General features: G+C 41.1%; 1 protein-coding gene across 1 annotated transcript in view; it reads left to right on the top strand.

Moving 5' to 3' along the window:
• Positions 1-2,099: 2,099 nt before the first annotated feature.
• The window catches only part of LOC311010931 (complement C3-like), a 21,255-nt gene continuing 4,308 nt past the window's right edge, over positions 2,100-19,046 (top strand). The window contains exons 1-36 of the mRNA XM_084005574.1: positions 2,100-2,253; positions 3,345-3,540; positions 3,679-3,841; positions 4,058-4,152; positions 4,741-4,829; positions 5,800-5,882; positions 5,985-6,072; positions 6,251-6,353; positions 6,601-6,721; positions 6,905-7,020; positions 7,804-7,950; positions 8,094-8,193; positions 8,306-8,400; positions 8,491-8,682; positions 8,841-8,996; positions 9,530-9,659; positions 10,066-10,134; positions 10,499-10,696; positions 10,804-10,924; positions 11,013-11,101; positions 11,193-11,332; positions 11,509-11,721; positions 11,885-11,948; positions 12,045-12,134; positions 12,302-12,508; positions 12,710-12,785; positions 12,908-13,067; positions 13,192-13,287; positions 16,742-16,892; positions 17,341-17,426; positions 17,793-17,870; positions 17,952-18,107; positions 18,217-18,279; positions 18,445-18,526; positions 18,657-18,705; positions 18,923-19,013. Coding sequence (XP_083861700.1) covers positions 2,171-2,253; positions 3,345-3,540; positions 3,679-3,841; positions 4,058-4,152; positions 4,741-4,829; positions 5,800-5,882; positions 5,985-6,072; positions 6,251-6,353; positions 6,601-6,721; positions 6,905-7,020; positions 7,804-7,950; positions 8,094-8,193; positions 8,306-8,400; positions 8,491-8,682; positions 8,841-8,996; positions 9,530-9,659; positions 10,066-10,134; positions 10,499-10,696; positions 10,804-10,924; positions 11,013-11,101; positions 11,193-11,332; positions 11,509-11,721; positions 11,885-11,948; positions 12,045-12,134; positions 12,302-12,508; positions 12,710-12,785; positions 12,908-13,067; positions 13,192-13,287; positions 16,742-16,892; positions 17,341-17,426; positions 17,793-17,870; positions 17,952-18,107; positions 18,217-18,279; positions 18,445-18,526; positions 18,657-18,705; positions 18,923-19,013 — 4,236 coding nt within the window. The 5' untranslated portion in view covers positions 2,100-2,170. The remainder of the gene's footprint in view (positions 2,254-3,344; positions 3,541-3,678; positions 3,842-4,057; positions 4,153-4,740; positions 4,830-5,799; positions 5,883-5,984; positions 6,073-6,250; positions 6,354-6,600; positions 6,722-6,904; positions 7,021-7,803; positions 7,951-8,093; positions 8,194-8,305; positions 8,401-8,490; positions 8,683-8,840; positions 8,997-9,529; positions 9,660-10,065; positions 10,135-10,498; positions 10,697-10,803; positions 10,925-11,012; positions 11,102-11,192; positions 11,333-11,508; positions 11,722-11,884; positions 11,949-12,044; positions 12,135-12,301; positions 12,509-12,709; positions 12,786-12,907; positions 13,068-13,191; positions 13,288-16,741; positions 16,893-17,340; positions 17,427-17,792; positions 17,871-17,951; positions 18,108-18,216; positions 18,280-18,444; positions 18,527-18,656; positions 18,706-18,922; positions 19,014-19,046) is intronic.

Below are 19,046 nucleotides of genomic sequence, written 5' to 3'. Positions count from 1 at the left end.
TGCGTGCGGCGGAATGTTGCAGGTCCTGCTACACCTGTTCAACCAGTGGCCTCTTCGCTCACGTAAGCCTCCGCCTCCTGCTATTGCTGCTAGATGACAGGTGAAACTGCTGGCAGCTAAAGCGCTCAGAAACTACGCGTTTCCTTCCTTTGAGGTGGGTATATTTTGATTACCTGCCTGTTAACGAGCGTCCAGGTGAGCTGGCCGACGACGTGGCCCCGTGGTGACGCCTGGTTTAAAGCCAGATGCTCGGGCGGACCGACACAACTCTTAATCCCGCCGGGGCTCTGCGTGCTCGTGTCATAGCTGGACCTATACTCCCCGGACTCACCTGCCTGTCTGTATGCAAATGAGTCAGGTCACGTGTCCCACGTCCGCCAATCAGAATCAGGTGCTTCTATCTGCTTTTTTTTTTTGCCATCAAAAAGTCCAAATCTTCCAAACACATTTTCTTGTCTGATGTTATATTTTCTTAACACATATGTGGGTTAGGTAACAGAGAGCAGGATTGGCTGTTGATTTACTAAATCATCAATCACTCTGATATCATTAAGGTTTAATCATTAGAGAGAAAAGGCCTTGTGTGAGTTTAGAATCTGCTCTCTGGTGTGGTCTACTTTCTCCCAGACAAACTCTTTTTTCATGTCCAAATAGTAGAACTCCTAACACGCAGAACAAAGACACAGCGAGGCTGCTCTAGGCGGGATTGGGTCTTATCAGAAGTTTAATATGAGTCATCCAGGATAACAGTTAAGCAAAGACACAATGTCATCGTCATACACGGGACACGCAGGGCGGCTTTTTTTCCTTTCTACTAGATCCTAGATGTGGAAAGAGCACTGTTATTGACTTCTCAAGCATATTCTATAGCCTCTGAAAGGGTAAGAAATCAGAGATCAAACTTGACCTGAATTAGAAATTATCGAAGGGCAACAACAACATGTAAAACCTGAACTTTGCCTACCTAGCGCCTAACGTTCAGTGTGTGGCCAACTGATAACTGTCCACTTTCTGTTTCTCACTGAGTCCACAAAATGTCTTATGCAAAGAATGATTTAAAATGCTGCCACTGAATTGAGCCCCAGATAACTGGAGTTTACGTGAGTACAGCTGTACTGCACTTACAACGTATTTATTCTAAGAAGTAGGTTGACAATTTTAGACATATATAAGATAATGTCTATTGATATTTTGCATGTTAACTCGCCTGTATTCACTGTTCTTGTCTTCCTCTTAGTGTTCTTCCTAGTGTTTTGTCTCTTTTGTCTTATACAGTAATGCAGTTCTCTTTCTGTCTTGCAGTAAAATAAAAAAAGAATTAAAGAAATAAACTGCTATCTTTTGTGTTAACTGTATAGGAAATAGGAACAAATATGTCCATATTTAATGTAACATATTTTGTGCTGGAAGGATTCAATGTAATGTAAATTGATAATTTCCAGTACATAAATAATAGAAATAAATATGTTGTCCCCCTGGTGATCTAGAGGACCATAAACTGCAACTCGTCAACCATCTGAGCCAAGAAAAAAAATAAAAAATTGCAATATCCATTTGAATAATTGAATCCATTGAGCTATTTGAATACAATATAAAAAATATAATTTGTCAAAAAGTAAATAAAAGAAAATATAAAAATCACCAATTCCAATTACTGAATTACTTGAGAAAATCCCTTGCTGTTGAAACTCCAAAAAACCCTGCCAGATACTTTGCCCAGAAATGACGTAATGAGATTGTCACCTGACTAGATTGTGTCTGTGTGGTGAATATGTTTGTTTTTTGTTAGTATGTCAGTAAGGCTTAATTTGGTTCAGATTCAGAATTAGAAGTGACTCTGATTTCCCAAAGACAAAAAGAAAACAAACAATGGCGTCACAATAGAAGTACGTCGTTTTGCTCTGATTTTTGCCATATTCATCTGTATGCTTTGCAGTTAGTCGAGGTTGTAAACCTTCATTGATTTTCTACTGTTTATCTTTTCCCCCAGAACAGAAACCGTGTTTATCTGATTTCAACAGTTTCTCAACTGCTGCTGGGAAGTCATGTGTCAGTGTGTTTGTGTACATACATGCCTACACAAAAAAATGAGCAGATGCAGGAGGACGAGGTGGATAAAAGGAGGTGGCTGCACAGCGACAGTCTACATTGACAGCAGATCAGGATCAGGATGATGAGTAGGACTCAGCTGTGGCTGGTCGCCTCTGTGGCCTTGTTAGTCTCCCTGACTTCTCTGGCGGATGGAGCTCCATTGTAAGTAGACCTGTCTTACCTTCATACACTCCTCCTGTGTTTGAACTAATTCACAGAAAACGGAGCTAAAATATAGTTTGTTATTCATCCTCTCAATGGGCCTCATTCACTAACCATTAATTAGAAATGTCTTTGTAAAGCAGTATTCTGCTTATAGTGTTCATTTATAGGTTTTTTATACATTACAAAACTATATATTTTCATTTTTTTTTATTTTCGGCCATGATGGCCTACAGTTTATCATCAGGCCTATTAAAATTAGTATTTGAAATGCATTGAAATAAAACCATAGATAGTTATTTGAAAAATATTTCAAAAAATATTAAAGTGTTAGTCTTTAATTTACTTTAATATAATGAATATGTAAATATAAATTAGGTGGTAATCTGCATGAGAAAAAAGCTATAATAATCATCCGCTTATAGTCAAACATGATAATTTGCTCCACCCTCTTAGTTTTCTGCATTTATATTCCATTTAAAAAGTCCATGGCTGCCAATATTTTTTCATTCGTGTTTGACATAATGAGGAGCCGTAGTCCAGTTTGCACATTGTGTCAGGTAATCTGGTCTTTCAAATGATGCAAGAAAGTTGGCCAAAATGTTATCCAGAGTTTGCACAACGATGCATTATGCCAGACAAAGCAAAAGTCTGCAGAGCCATGATGAAAGATCTCCAGCTAGGTAATCAATAGATGACTGATTATGTGTGAAGTCCACCGAAGCTCATGATCCTCATCTGGGCAAATAGGGGTTTTTTTCTGATAATTTGGATGAATTGAAACTTAAACTCACAGGCTCGACAGAGATTCTCAACCTGAGGTTTGGGCACCAAGATAAACCTGAGCATTAAGAAGATAAATAAACAATTTTGTTGCACAAAATAATTCTGAAAAAAATCACAAAAAGGACACACTCTTTCCCTCAGAAACGCCAACCTGTGATGAGAGCAAATGCATTGGTTGTGTGTGTGTGTGTGTGTGTGTGTGTGTGTGTGTGTGTGTGTGTGTGTGTGTGTGTGTGGTTTGTATGCACAGTTAGTAATATTAACATTTGTGTATATCTCCTTCTTCTCTCACCACCACTCTGCAGGCACTTGATGTCTGCCCCCAACTTGTTGCGGGTAGGAACAGCAGAAAACATATTTGTGGAGTGTCAAGACTGCACAGGAGCCGACATGTTGGTCACCATCAACGTGATGAACCATCCGACCAAAGCCAAGAAGCTGGCAAGCACACCTGTGACACTTACCAGTGGAAAGAACTTCCAGGAGCTGGGACAAATAACGGTAAAATAAAAACCTGTATATGTTACCGTTACTCTGCTTAATTTTCTCGCAGGAACACCAAGAATTGTAATTCATCCAGAAATGCACATGTTGGGTTACCTGCTACTGATGCCCTACTTGTGCCTGGACTGGTTTCAGATTCCTGCTGGAGACTTCAATAGGGATCCCAGCGTGAAGCAGTATGTGTACCTGCAAGCTCAGTTCCCTGGCCGGCTGCTGGAGAAAGTTGTCTTGGTGTCCTTTCAGTCTGGGTACATCTTCATCCAGACTGACAAGACCCTTTACACCCCCAACAGCAAAAGTGAGTTAAATGCTACATCAGTGCTGAAAAGCACACCTACTTGCCTTGAAGTTTATTTTTTCCCCAAGTTAAATGAGCCCTGTAAATTACAGTAAAATGGTCAAACCCTTCCTTGCACATAATACCAAATTTCAAGAAGTTGTTTAGCAGTCACATGACTCAAAATAGATGCACCTTTACTCCACTTTCAACAGTCTCATTCTCTCTCAATATCAGTTCATTACAGGATGTTTGCAGTGACGCCCAGTATGGAGCCTGTAGAGAGGAATGACGATGCCCAGACTGATGCTTCTATTTCCATCGAGATCGTGGTATTGTATTTTATCTTTGAAAGGCACAGAATTGAATGGCAGGATGCCTCTTAGTGAAGTGATGATGAACAAAATGACTTCTTACTTAATATACAAAAAGATATGTGCCTGCCTCCCTCTAGTGGCGGAGTTGAACACTGCAGACAGCATCTCCCCTCAGTGGAAGAGAGAGACTTTTAAAGGAATACTTCACACATTTGCATTAAGCTTTGTATCGTTAGAAACCCGAATTGTTTGAATGGTCGTGCATCATTCCCTCATTTTCCCCAGAGACGGGAGATCTCCATATTTCTATTCTGAAAAAAAGCCTCATGATCAAAAATGACCCACTTTAAATAAAGATTCATGTTTCCATCGGTGAAGTATTTCTTTAAAGTGTCAGTCCGTAAGATTTGAGATGCGTTGCTCTCACTCTTTGATAGATAGTCACTTAAAAGACAATTAAATAGATCAAAATGGTACAAAAAGTGAACATCGAGATGTTGACCGACAAAAATCATTCATAAAATAAAGCATGGATTTACTAAATTAATAAGTAAACTGGCATCGCTCTCTGTTAATGGTTGTTGAATATTATTACATTTGTAGACCCCTGAAGGCATCATTTTACCACTTGATCCAGTCTCCTTGAAATCAGGGATCCACTCTGGAGATTACCAACTCGCTGAAATTGTCAGGTATTTTATCTTATCTCAAATACATTTTCCACATTGTTTTTCTTTGCATTTTGCTGTTTAGTGGTCCAATAATTAAAATCTCGTTACTTTCGTCCCAACCTGTATCTGTATTTGAATTTATTACACAAGGTAAAAATTAGCGGTTGGACAGCTATGCTAAACTAAACCTGCTAAAAGCTAAACTAGCTTAGCTTGCAGCATAGCAGTAGCTTACTGCCATCTTTGCTTTTGGCTCGGAAATCTACTCTGGAAATCATGGTGTGATAAATATAAATTTAAATTACACATTTGAATGTATGTATTAAAAGCAAGGCAATTTGACATTTTGGAAAATAAAAGTTAATGAGAAGATAATTACGACTGCTAATATGCCACTTAGCTTGGCTGTAAATAGGGAAACTTCTTGGATAATTGTGCACCAGCCAATGAAAAGTCGAGCACGATACTCCCATGAAAACACAACTTTTCTTTTTTACACTTTGGTTTTCAAAAGAATTAAATGTGTTAATTAGAGAGCTTTAGAGTTGATGCTAGGTGGATTTTCTGCTACCCTTGGACAGCGCCAGGCTAGTCTTAATGCTAATCTGAGCTAACTTTTAAAATTTTAATATAACTGTAAATGGGCAGGTGTAGTTATACAGTTATACATTTATGGACTAAAACCTAAAAAATCTAAAAGGGCATAAAATAAAGGAACTACACCCTATCTATCGACTTTTGACCTTTTCTCCTAAACTTCAGATTTTCCGTTGTTTGTCTGTAGGACAATAATATACATTTTGTGTAGGCTAACAACTCAATTTATGTTAGATATAAATGACTTCATACAGTCCGATGTCGGGTTTGTGTGTTACCTTCAGTCTCTATATGAATATTGTGTGTGTGTGTGTGTGTGTGTGTGTGTGTGTGTGTGTGTGTGTGTGTGTGTGTGTGTGTGTGTGTGTGTGTGCGTGTGTGTGCGTGTGTGTAGTCCCGGACTGTGGAAGGTGGTGACGAAGTTCCACAGCAACCCACAGCAGAGCTATTTTGCAGAGTTCGAGGTCAAAGAGTATGGTGAGTCCTTCGAGATACCTACGATTATTTAAAACTAAACCTACAACATTCCCTTAGTTTTAACCTGATTGGACACACGATCAAATGTTTTCAATGTTTCAGTCCTGCCCAGTTTTGAGGTTAAACTGGTGCCTCAGAGCCCCTTCTTCTACGTGGACAGTGAATACCTCACCGTCGACATCCAAGCTACGTATGTGAAGATTTTTGTTTTTTCATGGCTTTAGAGACCAGGTTTTGAAAAATAACGGGTGTTCAGGGGCTGTGTTGGGGCTCTTGGTGTTTTAGTCAGTTAGCTATTTGCTGTGTGTTTTTAAGTGTCTTATTTTGCTTGTTGTGGGCTTAGACATGTCCCTGTCTCATGGCTTTAGGTATCTGTTTGGTGAGGAGGTGGAAGGGACTGCCTATGTGGTGTTTGGGGTTTTGAAAGATGATCAAAAGAAGAGTCTCCCAGGTTCTCTTCAGAGAGTACCGGTGAGCGCATCCTTACATTTTTGCTGTATTTCTCTATATTTTTGCAAGACTCTAAACATTGAAAAATGTCCAGATCTCCCCGTTTCATCTGCAGTTATTTCAGTTAATTTGATTCCATTCCTATCTACAGATATCATTTATTTAGGATATTTAGATTTCAACCAGGCCGAGAATTCAAACATTTAAAGCTGTAGCTGTACCACTATACTGTATTTGAAGATGTATTTTTTCTATTGTGTCACATTAGATTGTGGGCGGTATTGGACATGTCACTTTGAAGAAGGAGCACATCACAAATACTTTCCCGAACATCCTTGAGCTGGTGGACAGTTCCATATTTGTGGCTGTCAGTGTGCTGACGGGGAGCGGTAAGACAGAGGCTGTGTGTGTTTGGGCCTTTTTCAGTATATTTAATCATGTGCGGGTCAACATGAGTATCAGTTTTGTTAATGTCTTACATGAAACTTAACAGGATACCGTATGTTTTCTGTGAAAAACCTCAGTTTTCAGTTTGTGTGTGAATGTGTTTGTGTTTCTGCATCAACTCACAGGCAGTGAAATGGTGGAAGCAGAGTTAAGAAGTATCCAGATTGTGACGTCACCTTACACCATCCACTTCAAGAAGACGCCCAAATATTTCAAACCAGGAATGTCCTTCGATGTTACGGTAAACAACTTATTTACATTTACATAAATTGTCAGCTACGTACGCCTCATGGATTTGGTTAAACATCTCAGATAGATAGAGCACAAGTGAAACCCGTTGTGTTCATACTACGAGGAAGAGCATATATTTCATTTCATGGGGTGAATTTATGGCAAGGTTAGAATAAGGAAATTAGGACAGGGACAGATATAAATCGGTTAAAGAAGAATAAGTGTTCAGGAAGCGGCCTTGTCTCTGTCGCTGTTGTTATTGTTGTTTATATTAAGATGGCTATTTATGTGCAAATGTGTTAAACATTAAGTTTATTATTTAACTTATTGACAGTGATCGTTCCATATAACGGCTTCAGACATATGATATGAGTTTATTTAGAATTGTATTGGTTATTCTTGTATTTTTTTCCTTAATATTTCTTACGTGTTGGGAATTAATCTGTAAAATCCTTTGCAAAAAAAAACAACAACATTTCACTACTGAAATATAGTCACTCTTAGAAAACACAGATGGCAGTTTATCCTAAATATCTAAGTGGCACACTGTTTACTGCTCTCTTAATATCTCTTATTGATTAGCTCGATGTTTTAATCTGTGGGGGATTTCCATTATGAGGTAAAGACAGATTTTGACAAACAGGTGCAACTCCAGAGAAAAAGGAAATTCTGTTGGGTCACCATCAACTCAGTCATAATACTTAGTGGACAGCATTAAAAAAATTTAATGAAACTGTTTTAATAAGGCTGTTAGATGTTTTCTGATCGTTCAGCTGTTTGCCTCTGATGGCAGGTTGAAGTTTTGAATCCTGACGAAAGTCCTGCACAAGGTGTCGCAGTGGTGGTCGACCCAGGCCAGGTGCATGGCTTCACCGCAGACAATGGCATGGCAAAGCTCACTATCAACACAGTGGCAAGGGACCCAAGACTGACAATCACTGTAAGGCTGTAATCCTTTTTACCAATGTAGCCCATTTAGCAAAGGGAAGCTTAAACCTACATTAATTTAAATTTTTCATATTCACTCAAAGGGGTGAAATCAAGTGTGTGTGTGTGTTTACCTGTGTATGTCTTTAATTGCAGGCAAAGACCAATGATCCTGGTATTTTACGTGAAAGGCAAGCATCGGCCTCCATGGTAGCGCTCCCCTATACCACCAATAGCAACAACTACATCCACATAGGTGAGGGGCTTCCTTGAATTCCGTCAGATGGTAGAAAAGGAGGCGGCAGCGGCGAAGTTTGTTCTGCATCTCTTCTGCGTTGAGCACTCATCACAGCGTGTCACGTTTGCAGGTGTGGATACAGCTGAGCTGCAATTAGGAGACAACCTGAAAATCAACCTCAACCTCAACAGACAGGAAAAGCATGACAATGACATCACATACCTGGTGAGAAATGTTTACACCTGTGCATGTGTGGACATATGTATTTTTTGACTGGTTTCTGATGATTGCTGATGTTCAAATCTGTGTCCCTAGATCCTGAGCAGAGGTCAGCTGGTGAAAAATGGCCGTTACAAGACAAGGGGTCAAGTACTGATTTCCCTGATCGTCCCAATTACCAAAGAAATGCTGCCTTCCTTCCGCATTGTAGCCTACTACCATACAAATGGCAATGAAGTGGTATCAGACTCTGTTTGGGTGGACGTCAAAGACACCTGCATGGGCTCGGTGAGGCACACAACACAGATGTAGCAGAGTTCAAGTAGGCAAACTCTACACCCACGTACAGACTAAAGTTAATTCTTGGACATGTTTTTTTATACATGAAACTGCTCTAGTAAATACAAAACTGCATGTCTTATTCATCACCTCCCCTTCACATCTAGCTGTTGCTGGAATCAACGAGAGCCGCTCCGTCCTATGAGCCTCGGAGGATGTTTGGTCTGAAGGTCACAGGAGATCCAGGGGCCACAGTGGGACTGGTGGCAGTTGACAAAGGCGTCTACGTTCTGAACAACAAGCACCGTCTCACCCAGAAAAAGGCAAGTTCCTTATTTCATATCTGTGAAAATCTTTGAAAGGAGTTTAATTTAAAAAGTTAAAAATAAAAGACTTAAGCACACGTTAAAGGTAGAGTAGGTAATTTGGAAAAACCACAGAGACTTTGACTTTGAACGCATCACCGAACCGAAAACGTCCTGTCCACTTCATTCAGACCTCTCAAAGCTGCTCCCCCAGAAGCCAAACGAGTGCTCGAGATCGTCAGAGTACTTTTTTGATTGGACGGGGTTGATTTTGCCACGGCTAGATTTTTTAATTATGTCAGAGCATTTAATTCATTCATTGCTATCGGCATGTTATGAGGATTTCAACTGATATAACAGAAAGAGTCTCTGAATAGAATCGCCAACTCAACCTTTAACTTTCAGCTAGCTTAGCTTTTTGGCTGAAATAATATCCTGTATAAATGTATCCAGCAGCAAATCCAGTGCATGAGTGTAAGTGTCTGTGTATTAAATGTTGTAAATCTGTTTGGTTGTATTTTGCACGTGTGAATGACCGCCAACCTGCTCAGGTGTGGGATGTTGTAGAGAAACACGACACCGGCTGCACACCAGGCGGAGGGAAGGACGGCATGAGTGTGTTCTACGATGCTGGGCTGTTGTTTGAGTCCGACACAGCTTCTGGGACTGCCTACAGACAAGGTGACTTTACCCTTACCTTCCCTGAACATACCCTGCTTTATTAAGGCGTTAATACTGTACCAATGAAATATCTCTGATTAGGAGAAGTCAAATCACCGTGACATCACTCATTGGTTTGTGAAGTGCCATTTTGAAGCCTCAAGTTCTGCATTTTGGCTGTCCCCATCTTGGTTTTTTGCTTGTGCGTTTTTTGTTTAGTTTTTTTCCACACACACACACTCACACACACACACACACACACACACACACACACACACACACACACACAAACTGTCCATGTGCCCTACCAGATTAATAATCCCACTCTGATTTTAAGAGTTTCACATCAATCATACCATGCAGAAATCATGTCTAGGTCAAAACTTGTTGGGTTGTGTTAAAGATCCGATCTTTGTTGCATTTCCAGAATTGAAATGTCCGGCTCCCAGCAGGAGGAGACGAGCCACTACTATATTCGAGGTCACAACCAGCTTAGGTAAGAACAGCACATATATTCAGTCCCTTGTTTTAGGCTCTGAGCCTGTTTTGTTGACTTTCATAGTACAGGTCTTTCCCATGCTAACAAATTAAACTGTTTTTACTTTATACTAAGTATAATATGTAATGTAATATAATATGTAATATGTAACTCTGTTGCTTCATACTGCTGCTTTTCTATACTGAAGGGAGAGGGAGCCCTCTTTTCTTTTTGTCTATTTGTTTTTCCATTTTCAAATCAGAGGTCAAAGGTTAGAGGATGTGTAAATAAAACAAGGAACTATTTTTATTTCTAATTTGCCTTTCCAGTTCACAATTCTTCTTCTTGTTCATATCTTCTTACCTTTTGTCTGTCTTTTTAGTGAGTGAATATAAAGACCCGCTGCAGCGTGAGTGTTGTCTGGATGCCATGAGAGAATCCCTCCTCGACTACACATGTGAGGTGCGCAGCGAGTACATCAGTGATGGTGCAGCCTGTGTCGCCGCCTTCCTGCACTGCTGCAAGGAGATGGAAACCCAGCGGGAGGACAGTAAGGCGGACAGCCTCCGCCTGGCTCGCAGTAAGAGATGGGGACGAGAGATGGGTCTAAGCCCTGGGCTGCTATTCATTGTCCTATGGGTTGTTAGGAAAACAATAAAAATAGTAACGTTTTAATGACATTTTTAGGTGAGGAGGATGACAACAGTTACATGGACAGCAATGAAATTGTTTCTCGCACCAAGTTCCCTGAAAGTTGGCTGTGGATAGATGTCGCACTGCCTGCTTGCCCTCCACAAACACCTAACTGGTGAGTCAACTTAAATATACACACAGGGAAAATACACTGATAACTTACCTTTTGCCTGTCTGAGTGTTAACGCTATCCTTTGTTCCAGCGACTTCACGTCATTGACGAAAAATGTCCCTTTGCAAGACTCGATCACAACCTGGCAGTTCACTGGCATTAGTCTGTCCAGAACTCAGGGTGAGGATTCCGGTGTTTTAGTTGTGCTGCTCACGTTAAACCTCTTTCATCCCTCACACCTTAAACCTCTTTCATCCCTCTCATATTAAAGGAATCTGTGTTAGCGATCCGTTCGAGGTAATTGTCCGGAAAGATTTCTTCATTGATCTCAGGCTGCCGTACTCCGCCGTCCGTGGAGAGCAGATAGAAATTAAGGCGATCCTCCACAACTACAGCCCTGATATTGTCACAGTAAGTCTGGGTTACTCTGCTCTGGTGTTTCATGTCGGAGCCAATAAGAACATGATATTTTTGACAAAAGGGTTGAAAACAACAAACAATATTGGACTGACGTACAACTAGTGTTTTGATAAATGTAATAGCTCCTCATACTTCATTCTCTTTCTCCGTCATTGCCCTGTTTCCAGGTGCGTGTGGACCTGATCGAGGAGGGGGATGTGTGCAGTGCAGCTTCTAAACATGGGAGGTATCGTCAGGAGGTGAGAATTGGGGCCCAGACGACAAGATCTGTACCCTTCGTCATTATTCCCATGAAAGAAGGAAACCACCGGATTGAGGTCAAAGCAGCTGTTAAAGATTCATCGCTCAACGACGGAGTCATGAAGATGCTGCGTGTGGTGGTAAGTGAAACTGGAGACCAACGAAAGTCAGTATAGGGAGACAGAAATCTTTTGGGGCTTAGGTTTGATGCAAATGTACACTGAATCAGCCGTTTCAAAGTGTAAATAAGACATGATAAAAAATAAAGTTGTGATTTCTAACGTTTGTCCATTGTTTTTCCAGCCTGAAGGTGTACTGGTTAAATCTCCTCAGATTGTCAATTTAGACCCCACTAAGAATGGTGTAGGTGAGTTCACTCATTAAATAGGTTCATTTTAGTGTCATTTGGTAATTAATCACTCGCTAATTGATCCCCCCCTTTGCCCAATGTGTATCCCTTCAGCTGGTAAACAAGAGGTGACTCTCAACAGTGGAATTCCAAAGAAGGATTTGGTTCCAAACGCACCTACTAGCACACAGATCTCTGTTACAGGTGCGATATAATCTTACATTTTGCATAGTGTACAATAAACTCTGCATTGGTATAAATTGGTGCTTGTTTAGTTGTTTCTTCCCGATCTATAACATTTTTTTTTTTCTTTGTGTGTGTGTGTGTGTGTGTGTGTGTGTGTGTGTGTGTGTGTGTGTGTGTGCATGCAGGGAGAGAACAAGTTTCTGCACTGGTGGAGAATGCCATTAGTGGGAACTCTATGGGTAGTTTGATCTACCAGCCCTCAGGCTGCGGAGAGCAGAACATGATCCACATGACCCTACCTGTCATTGCAACCACTTATTTGGACAAAACCAACCAGTGGGAAACTGTGGGCTTTCAGAAACGTAGCGAAGCCCTTGCACACATCAAGACCGGTAGGCTCACACGTGTTTTTTATCACATATATCACAAATCTTATTGATTTCCCCACACTGAGAAATAATGGGATGAATGCAACACGTAGACTATTAAAGTTTTGTAAAAACCTATGCCTGCAGAATAGTTTGCAAGATGGTATAATTGCAGGGAAAACATGTGACAGGACTCCTCACATTGGTTGTGTGTTGTGTGTCCAGGCTACCGCAACCAGCTTGCCTACCGTAAAAAGGATGGCTCTTTTTCTGTTTGGGCCAGTCACAAAAGCAGTACCTGGTGAGGCAAACGTCGATCAACTCACACATACAACTGTTTCCAACTTTCTAACATTCTGACTGTGTGACGATGCTGTATTTCATGTGCAAATAAATGAAGCTAAACTTCATCTCCTCTCTAAGGCTGACAGCCTACGTTGCCAAGGTGTTTGCCATGGCCAACAACCTGGTGGCGGTGCAGAAGGAGGACATCTGTGAAGCTGTGAAATTCCTGATTCTCCACACGCAGCAGCCTGACGGCTTGTTTAGAGAAGTTGGAAGGGTGTCCCACGGAGAGATGATTGTGCGTGAACTGATTTCATTAATATCAATTCTCCATCATAGTGCCACACAACAATAGCGAGATGAAAACAAATTCCATGTCATTGACCATAATCGTGTGTGTGTGTGTGTGTGTGTGTGTGTAGGGCGATGTGAGGGGCACAGAATCAGACATCTCCATGACGGCCTTCTGTCTCATCGCCATGCAGGAGTCACGCACACTATGCGCTGCCTCCGTTAATGTGAGTACCTCATCTGCATACTATTTTTTTACTCTTTCCCTGCTTTTATTTGTATTTCCTTTCTGACTCCACACTAGTGATGGTTAAATCAAAACTTCCTGGAGTGCCTGAAGTAACCAAAAACCACCCAATACCTTCCACACAGTCGGGAAATACCACACAGTGAAAGTGCTGGTCATTTGAGTCATGTAACCTGCAAGCTCAATTCAATTCAATTCAATTTTATTTATAGTGTCAAATCACAACAGAAGTCATCTCAGGACACTTAACACATTGAGCAGGACTAGAATACGCTCAAAATTTCAAGAGTCAACACAATTTCAAATTCCCAACATCACCCAGGGGCAAGCGTTACAGCGACAGTGGCGAGAAAAAACTGCCTTAATAGGCTTTTAGGCAGAAATCTCGTGCAGCCCAGGCCCTTGGGTTCCAACTGCATTTGGTGTTGGTAGTATGGTAGTAGTAGCATTAACAGTAGCGGTGGTATTAACAGTAGCAATAGTATCAACAGTAGTAGTCCATGGCAGCAGGCACAGCTACGCCGAGATGGATCCATCCCAACCACGTCGCCGTAAACCAGAAAGCAGGAGTAGTTGAGCAGTCACACAGCGGGCAGGTGGAGCTACAATGTGGTGTTTCCAGTATCAGGCCAGTTAGCAGTCTGCATCGGTCAGGACCTCAGTGGACTCTGCTGGACCAGAAAGCATAGCCAGACTCCCGGGAGTGATCCCGGGAGTAGTCAAGTTAGTGACAGTAGAGATGCCGATTTTAGTCAATTACTTTAATTAAAAATACAGGCGGTAAGAGGCAAACAAGACCACAACATCGGTGCAGTCCGGACCAGGTTCCACCACGGTCCAGGGAGACCTGCTAGGCAAGAGAGCACAGGGACTCCGGGGGAACATACACAGTGAGAGAGAGAGCGCGCGAGAGAGAGAGAGAGAGAGAGAGAGGGGGGGGGGGGGGGGGGGGGGGCTCAGTGTGTCACTATAATCCCCCAGCAGTCTAGGCCTATAGCAGCTTAACCAAGAGCTGGCTCAGGGCAAACCTGAGCCAGCCCTAGCTATAAGCGGTGTCAAAGAGAAAGGTTTTAAGCCTACTCTTAAATGTGGGAACAGTGTCTGCCTCACGAACCAGAACCGGAAGACGGTTCCACAGAAGAGGAGCTTGATGGCTGAAAGCTCTGGCCCCTGTTCTAATTTTGGAGACTTTAGGAACTACAAGTAACCCTTTATTCTGAGAGCGTAGTGCTCTAGGAGGACAGTAGGGTTTAATGAGCTCTTTAAGATATGATGGTGCCTGACCATTAAGAGCCTTGTAAGTGAGGAGAAGGATTTTAAATTCTATTCTGGATTTTACTGGCAGCCAGTGCAGAGAAGCTAATACAGGAGAAATGTGATCCCTTCTTCTGGTTTTAGTCAGAACACGAGCTGCAGCATTCTGGACCAGCTGGAGAGATTTAAGAGATTTATTAGAGCAGCCTGATAATAAAGAATTACAATAGTCCAGCCTTGAGGTAACAAATGCATGGACGAGTTTTTCTGCATCTTTTTGAGACAGCATTGGCCTAATTTTAGTAATGTTACGCAGGTGAAAGTAGGCTGTCCTCGTGGTTTGTTTAATATGCGAGTCAAAGGACAGGTCCTGATCAAAGATAACTCCAAGGTTTCTTACAGTAGCATTTGAGGTGATGGCAATCCCATCAATAGTCGCTATATCTTTAGACAGCGAGCTTTGGAGGAGTTTAGGCCCAAGTACAATAACTTCCGTTTTATCGGAGTTTAACATCAGGAAATTGCAGGTCATCCAGGATTTTATGTCATCCACACATGCCTGGAGTTTAACTAGCTGATTGGTTTCTTCAGGCTTGATCGATAGATATAACTGAGTATCATCAGCATAGCAATGGAAGTTTATAGAGTGTCCTCTAATAATGTTGCCTAAAGGAAGCATATATAAGTTGAAAAGAATTGGTCCGAGCACAGAACCTTGAGGAACACCGTATTTAACTTCAGTGTGCCTGGAGGATTTTTCATTGACATGCACAAACTGAGATCGATTGGATAAATAGGACTTAAACCAGCTTAATGCGTTTCCTTTGATGCCAATTAATTTTTCCAGTCTACATATTAGAATCTCATGGTTAATGGTGTCAAATGCAGCACTAAGATCTAGCAGAACAAGTACAGAAACCAGTCCTTTGTCAGAAGCAATAAGAAGGTCGTTTGTAATTTTTACCAGAGCTGTCTCTGTGCTATGATGTACTCTAAATCCTGACTGGAAGTCCTCAAGTAGACTGTTATTGTTGAGAAAGTCACACAGTTGATTGGCGACTACTTTCTCAAGGATCTTAGAGAGAAAAGGAAGATTTGATATTGGTCTGTAGTTTGATAAAACCCCTGGATCTAGAGTAGGCTTCTTAAGAAGAGGTTTAATTACAGCTACTTTAAATGACTGTGGCACATAGCCTGTTAATAAAGACACATTGATCATATCTAATAGCGACGCGCTAACTAAGGGTAAGACTTCTTTCAGCAGCCTGGTTGGTATCGGGTCTAGGAGACAGGTTGAAGGTTTAGAAGAAGAGATCATTGACGTTAGTTGGTTTAGGTTGATTGGAGAAAAGCAGTCTAAATATATATCAGGTCTTAATGCTAGTTCTAAAACTCCTGAGTTTGAGGGTAACGCGGTTCCAATTGAAGGCAAGATGCAAGTAATTTTGTCGCGGATTGCTAGAATTTTATCATTAAAAAAGTTCATAAAGTCGTTACTACTAAGATCTCTAGGAATGCATGGCTCAGTAGAGCTGTGACTCTTTGTCAGCCTGGCTACAGTACTGAAAAGAAATCTAGGGTTGTTTTTATTTTCCTCTATTAAAGATGAGTAGTAGGCTGCTCTGGCATTACGGAGAGCCTTCTTATACGTTTTAAGACAGTCCTGCCAAACTAGGCGGGATTCTTCTAGTTTGGTGGAGCGCCAGATGGTTTCAAGTTTACGCAGTTTTTGTTTTAATTTACGAGTATGGGAGTTATACCAGGGAGCTAACTTCCTATGCTTTATAGTTTTCTGTTTTAGCGGAGCAACAGAGTCGAGAGTCGTTCGCAGTAGGCTTCCAGATTCATCTATAAGAGAATCGATCTGGGAGGGACTAAGATTAGCATAAAAGTCCTCCGTTTCATTAAGACATGGAAGTGAACTCAAGACTGGCGGAATTACTTCCTTAAACTTAGCTACTGCTCTATCCGATAGACACCGAGAGTAGTAGCTTTTTCCTAGAGGAGCTAATAGTCTAGCTAATAAGACAGAGGCTAAGAGAGGGGACAATCCATCCTCCCCTATTGTCCCGGGGTTAAATATTACAACATTCCTGAACAGAAGATATTTGAAACAGATTGATTACTGATATGTGGATGTTCTTTCCTTATTCTCCTTCCTTTCTTTTCCTTCTGCCCAGAGTCTGCCAGGCAGCATAGACAAAGCAGTGGCCTATCTGGAGCAGCATCTGCCCACCCTCACCAACCCATATGCGGTTGCCATGGCATCATATGCCCTGGCCAATGAAAACAAACTGGACCGCAATGTCCTCAACAAGTTTGCTTCCCCAGGTGTCAATATTCTTAAATCATATTCAGCAACAGTCTATGATGTGATGTATGAATACAAAAATATATCACATCTACCGATAAATACTTAATATAGGTTGACATTATGGGATGATTTCTGATCAGTAGAGAAATATCAAAGATATGTTTGGTAATTTAGAAACAGCGTCTCGGTGACATAGATTGTCCAACAATACTAACTATTTTTAGTGTCTCACTCAGTACATGTATTGGGAAGAATTCAAGTCTACAGATCCATATATGAATCTCTGACCAAATTACTTTCTGATGATAGAAAGATTATGCACATTTTACTTTCTTATTTTTTCATTTGATTTTATTTTTATAACATTAACTACTCTTAGACGAGAGACTAGGGTATTATTAGTGAATTTAACTTCTTCCAGGTACAACATGGCAATAAAAATATATTTGTGTGCGTCTTCCTCAGAACTGTCCCACTGGCCGACACCTAAAGGACGTGTTTACACGCTGGAGGCCACAGCTTACGCCCTTCTCGCTCTGGTCAAGGCCAAGGTGAGCATGTCCCACCACCAGAAAACATACTAACCGAGTCCTCATCCATGCTGCCTCACTAAAGGGGCAGATGGTTTGCAAACAAAAGTCAGTGAAATGGGTCTCTGTAATGTCAGTGAAGTATTATACATTTAAATCATTAAATTATTTTTCCAGTTGTTGTTTGCAGTTATGACCTCGTAATAAAAAAATGTGATTGATTGCTTTCGTCAGGCTTTCGCTCTTGTTTATCAAGCAGCTGCTGTTTGAATGTGACATAAAAGGAAAAGCTGATTTAGAAACTCTATAACTGTACCAGAATCTACTATTTATCTTATAAATACAAAATACAAATGTCAACCCTTTTCTTGCCTTCTGTTAATAAAGGCCTTTGAAGATGCCAGACCTGTTGTGAGATGGCTGAGCAAACAGCAGAAGGTGGGCGGAGGCTATGGATCAACTCAGGTAAGGCCGACTCCCCCCTCTCTGTTTACTACCTCTTTTTTCTATGTCTTGTTTTCTCCCGCTCACTATTTTTCTCTCTAGGCGACCATAATAGTGTACCAGGCTGTATCAGAGTACTGGGCCAGTGCTAAAGAACCAGAGTATGATCTGAATGTGGACATCATGTTGCCAGGCAGGACAAGGCCCTTAAAGATCAACTTCAACAGGAACAACCAATATACCACCAGAACAGACAAAGTGAGACGACGCACAAAAAAAACTCACAGTGGATCATCAATATCAGCATTCCTGTTGTTTTCTCACACCTGACTGTGTGTGTTTGTGTGCATATTTTAAATTCCCACAGATCAATGATATAAACCAGGATCTGCAAGTGGTAGCCACGGGCACAGGAGAGGCAACGCTGACAGTAAGTACAATATAGTTTAACATTCTGAATGGTATCATTGATGAATCTTAATGTGTCCTGTTTTTAATCCGACCTGAGACCAAATGCGTTTTAACCTCGTGTGGACTATATGTTTAAGACACGTCTGTTATCACACGTTAAGATGCCCTTTTATCTGCGTGACAGATGGTGTCGCTGTATTACGCTCTGCCTAAAGAAAAGGAGAGTGACTGTCAGAATTTTAACTTGTCAGTGCAGCTCCTTCCAGGTAATGTGATGCCCGCCTTCCATTTCTGTTCATTCGTCATTATTTTATCACTTTGTTTCTGCCAAGTACCTCACCTTATGAGAAACAAATAAACTAAATAGCCAATTACTTAACTACTTTGTTTCTGCAGAGAAAATGGGTGAGGATGAGAAGATATACAAGCTGAAAATCGAGGTTTTGTAAGTACGATCAAGAAGTCATACAATAGCATGCTTTTACACGGAACCTTTTCTGCTTCTGTTATTCTCGTTATTTAAAACACCTTATCCTCTGTGCCTGGGATTTCCTGGAATGAGCTTTAATGCAAATTTTAGCTGCCCATTGGTATTTGAAGCATCGTTCTTTTTCTCCTTCTCCTTTATTATGCTGTTATTTAATTATTCTGTCCGTTTACAGGTATAAGGACAGGGACAGAGATGCAACGATGTCAATCTTAGATATTGGCTTGTTAACTGGCTTCACCGTGAACACAGCTGACCTGGACATAGTAAGAAACTACAGATACACACAAACCCACATA

The sequence above is a fragment of the Eutrigla gurnardus genome, assembly GCF_963514095.1.
Source record: "Eutrigla gurnardus genome assembly, chromosome: 3".
Classification (NCBI taxonomy): Eukaryota; Metazoa; Chordata; class Actinopteri; order Perciformes; family Triglidae; genus Eutrigla; species Eutrigla gurnardus.
Note: the sequence above shows the minus strand (reverse complement) of the source record. Positions and strands in the feature narration are given on the sequence as shown.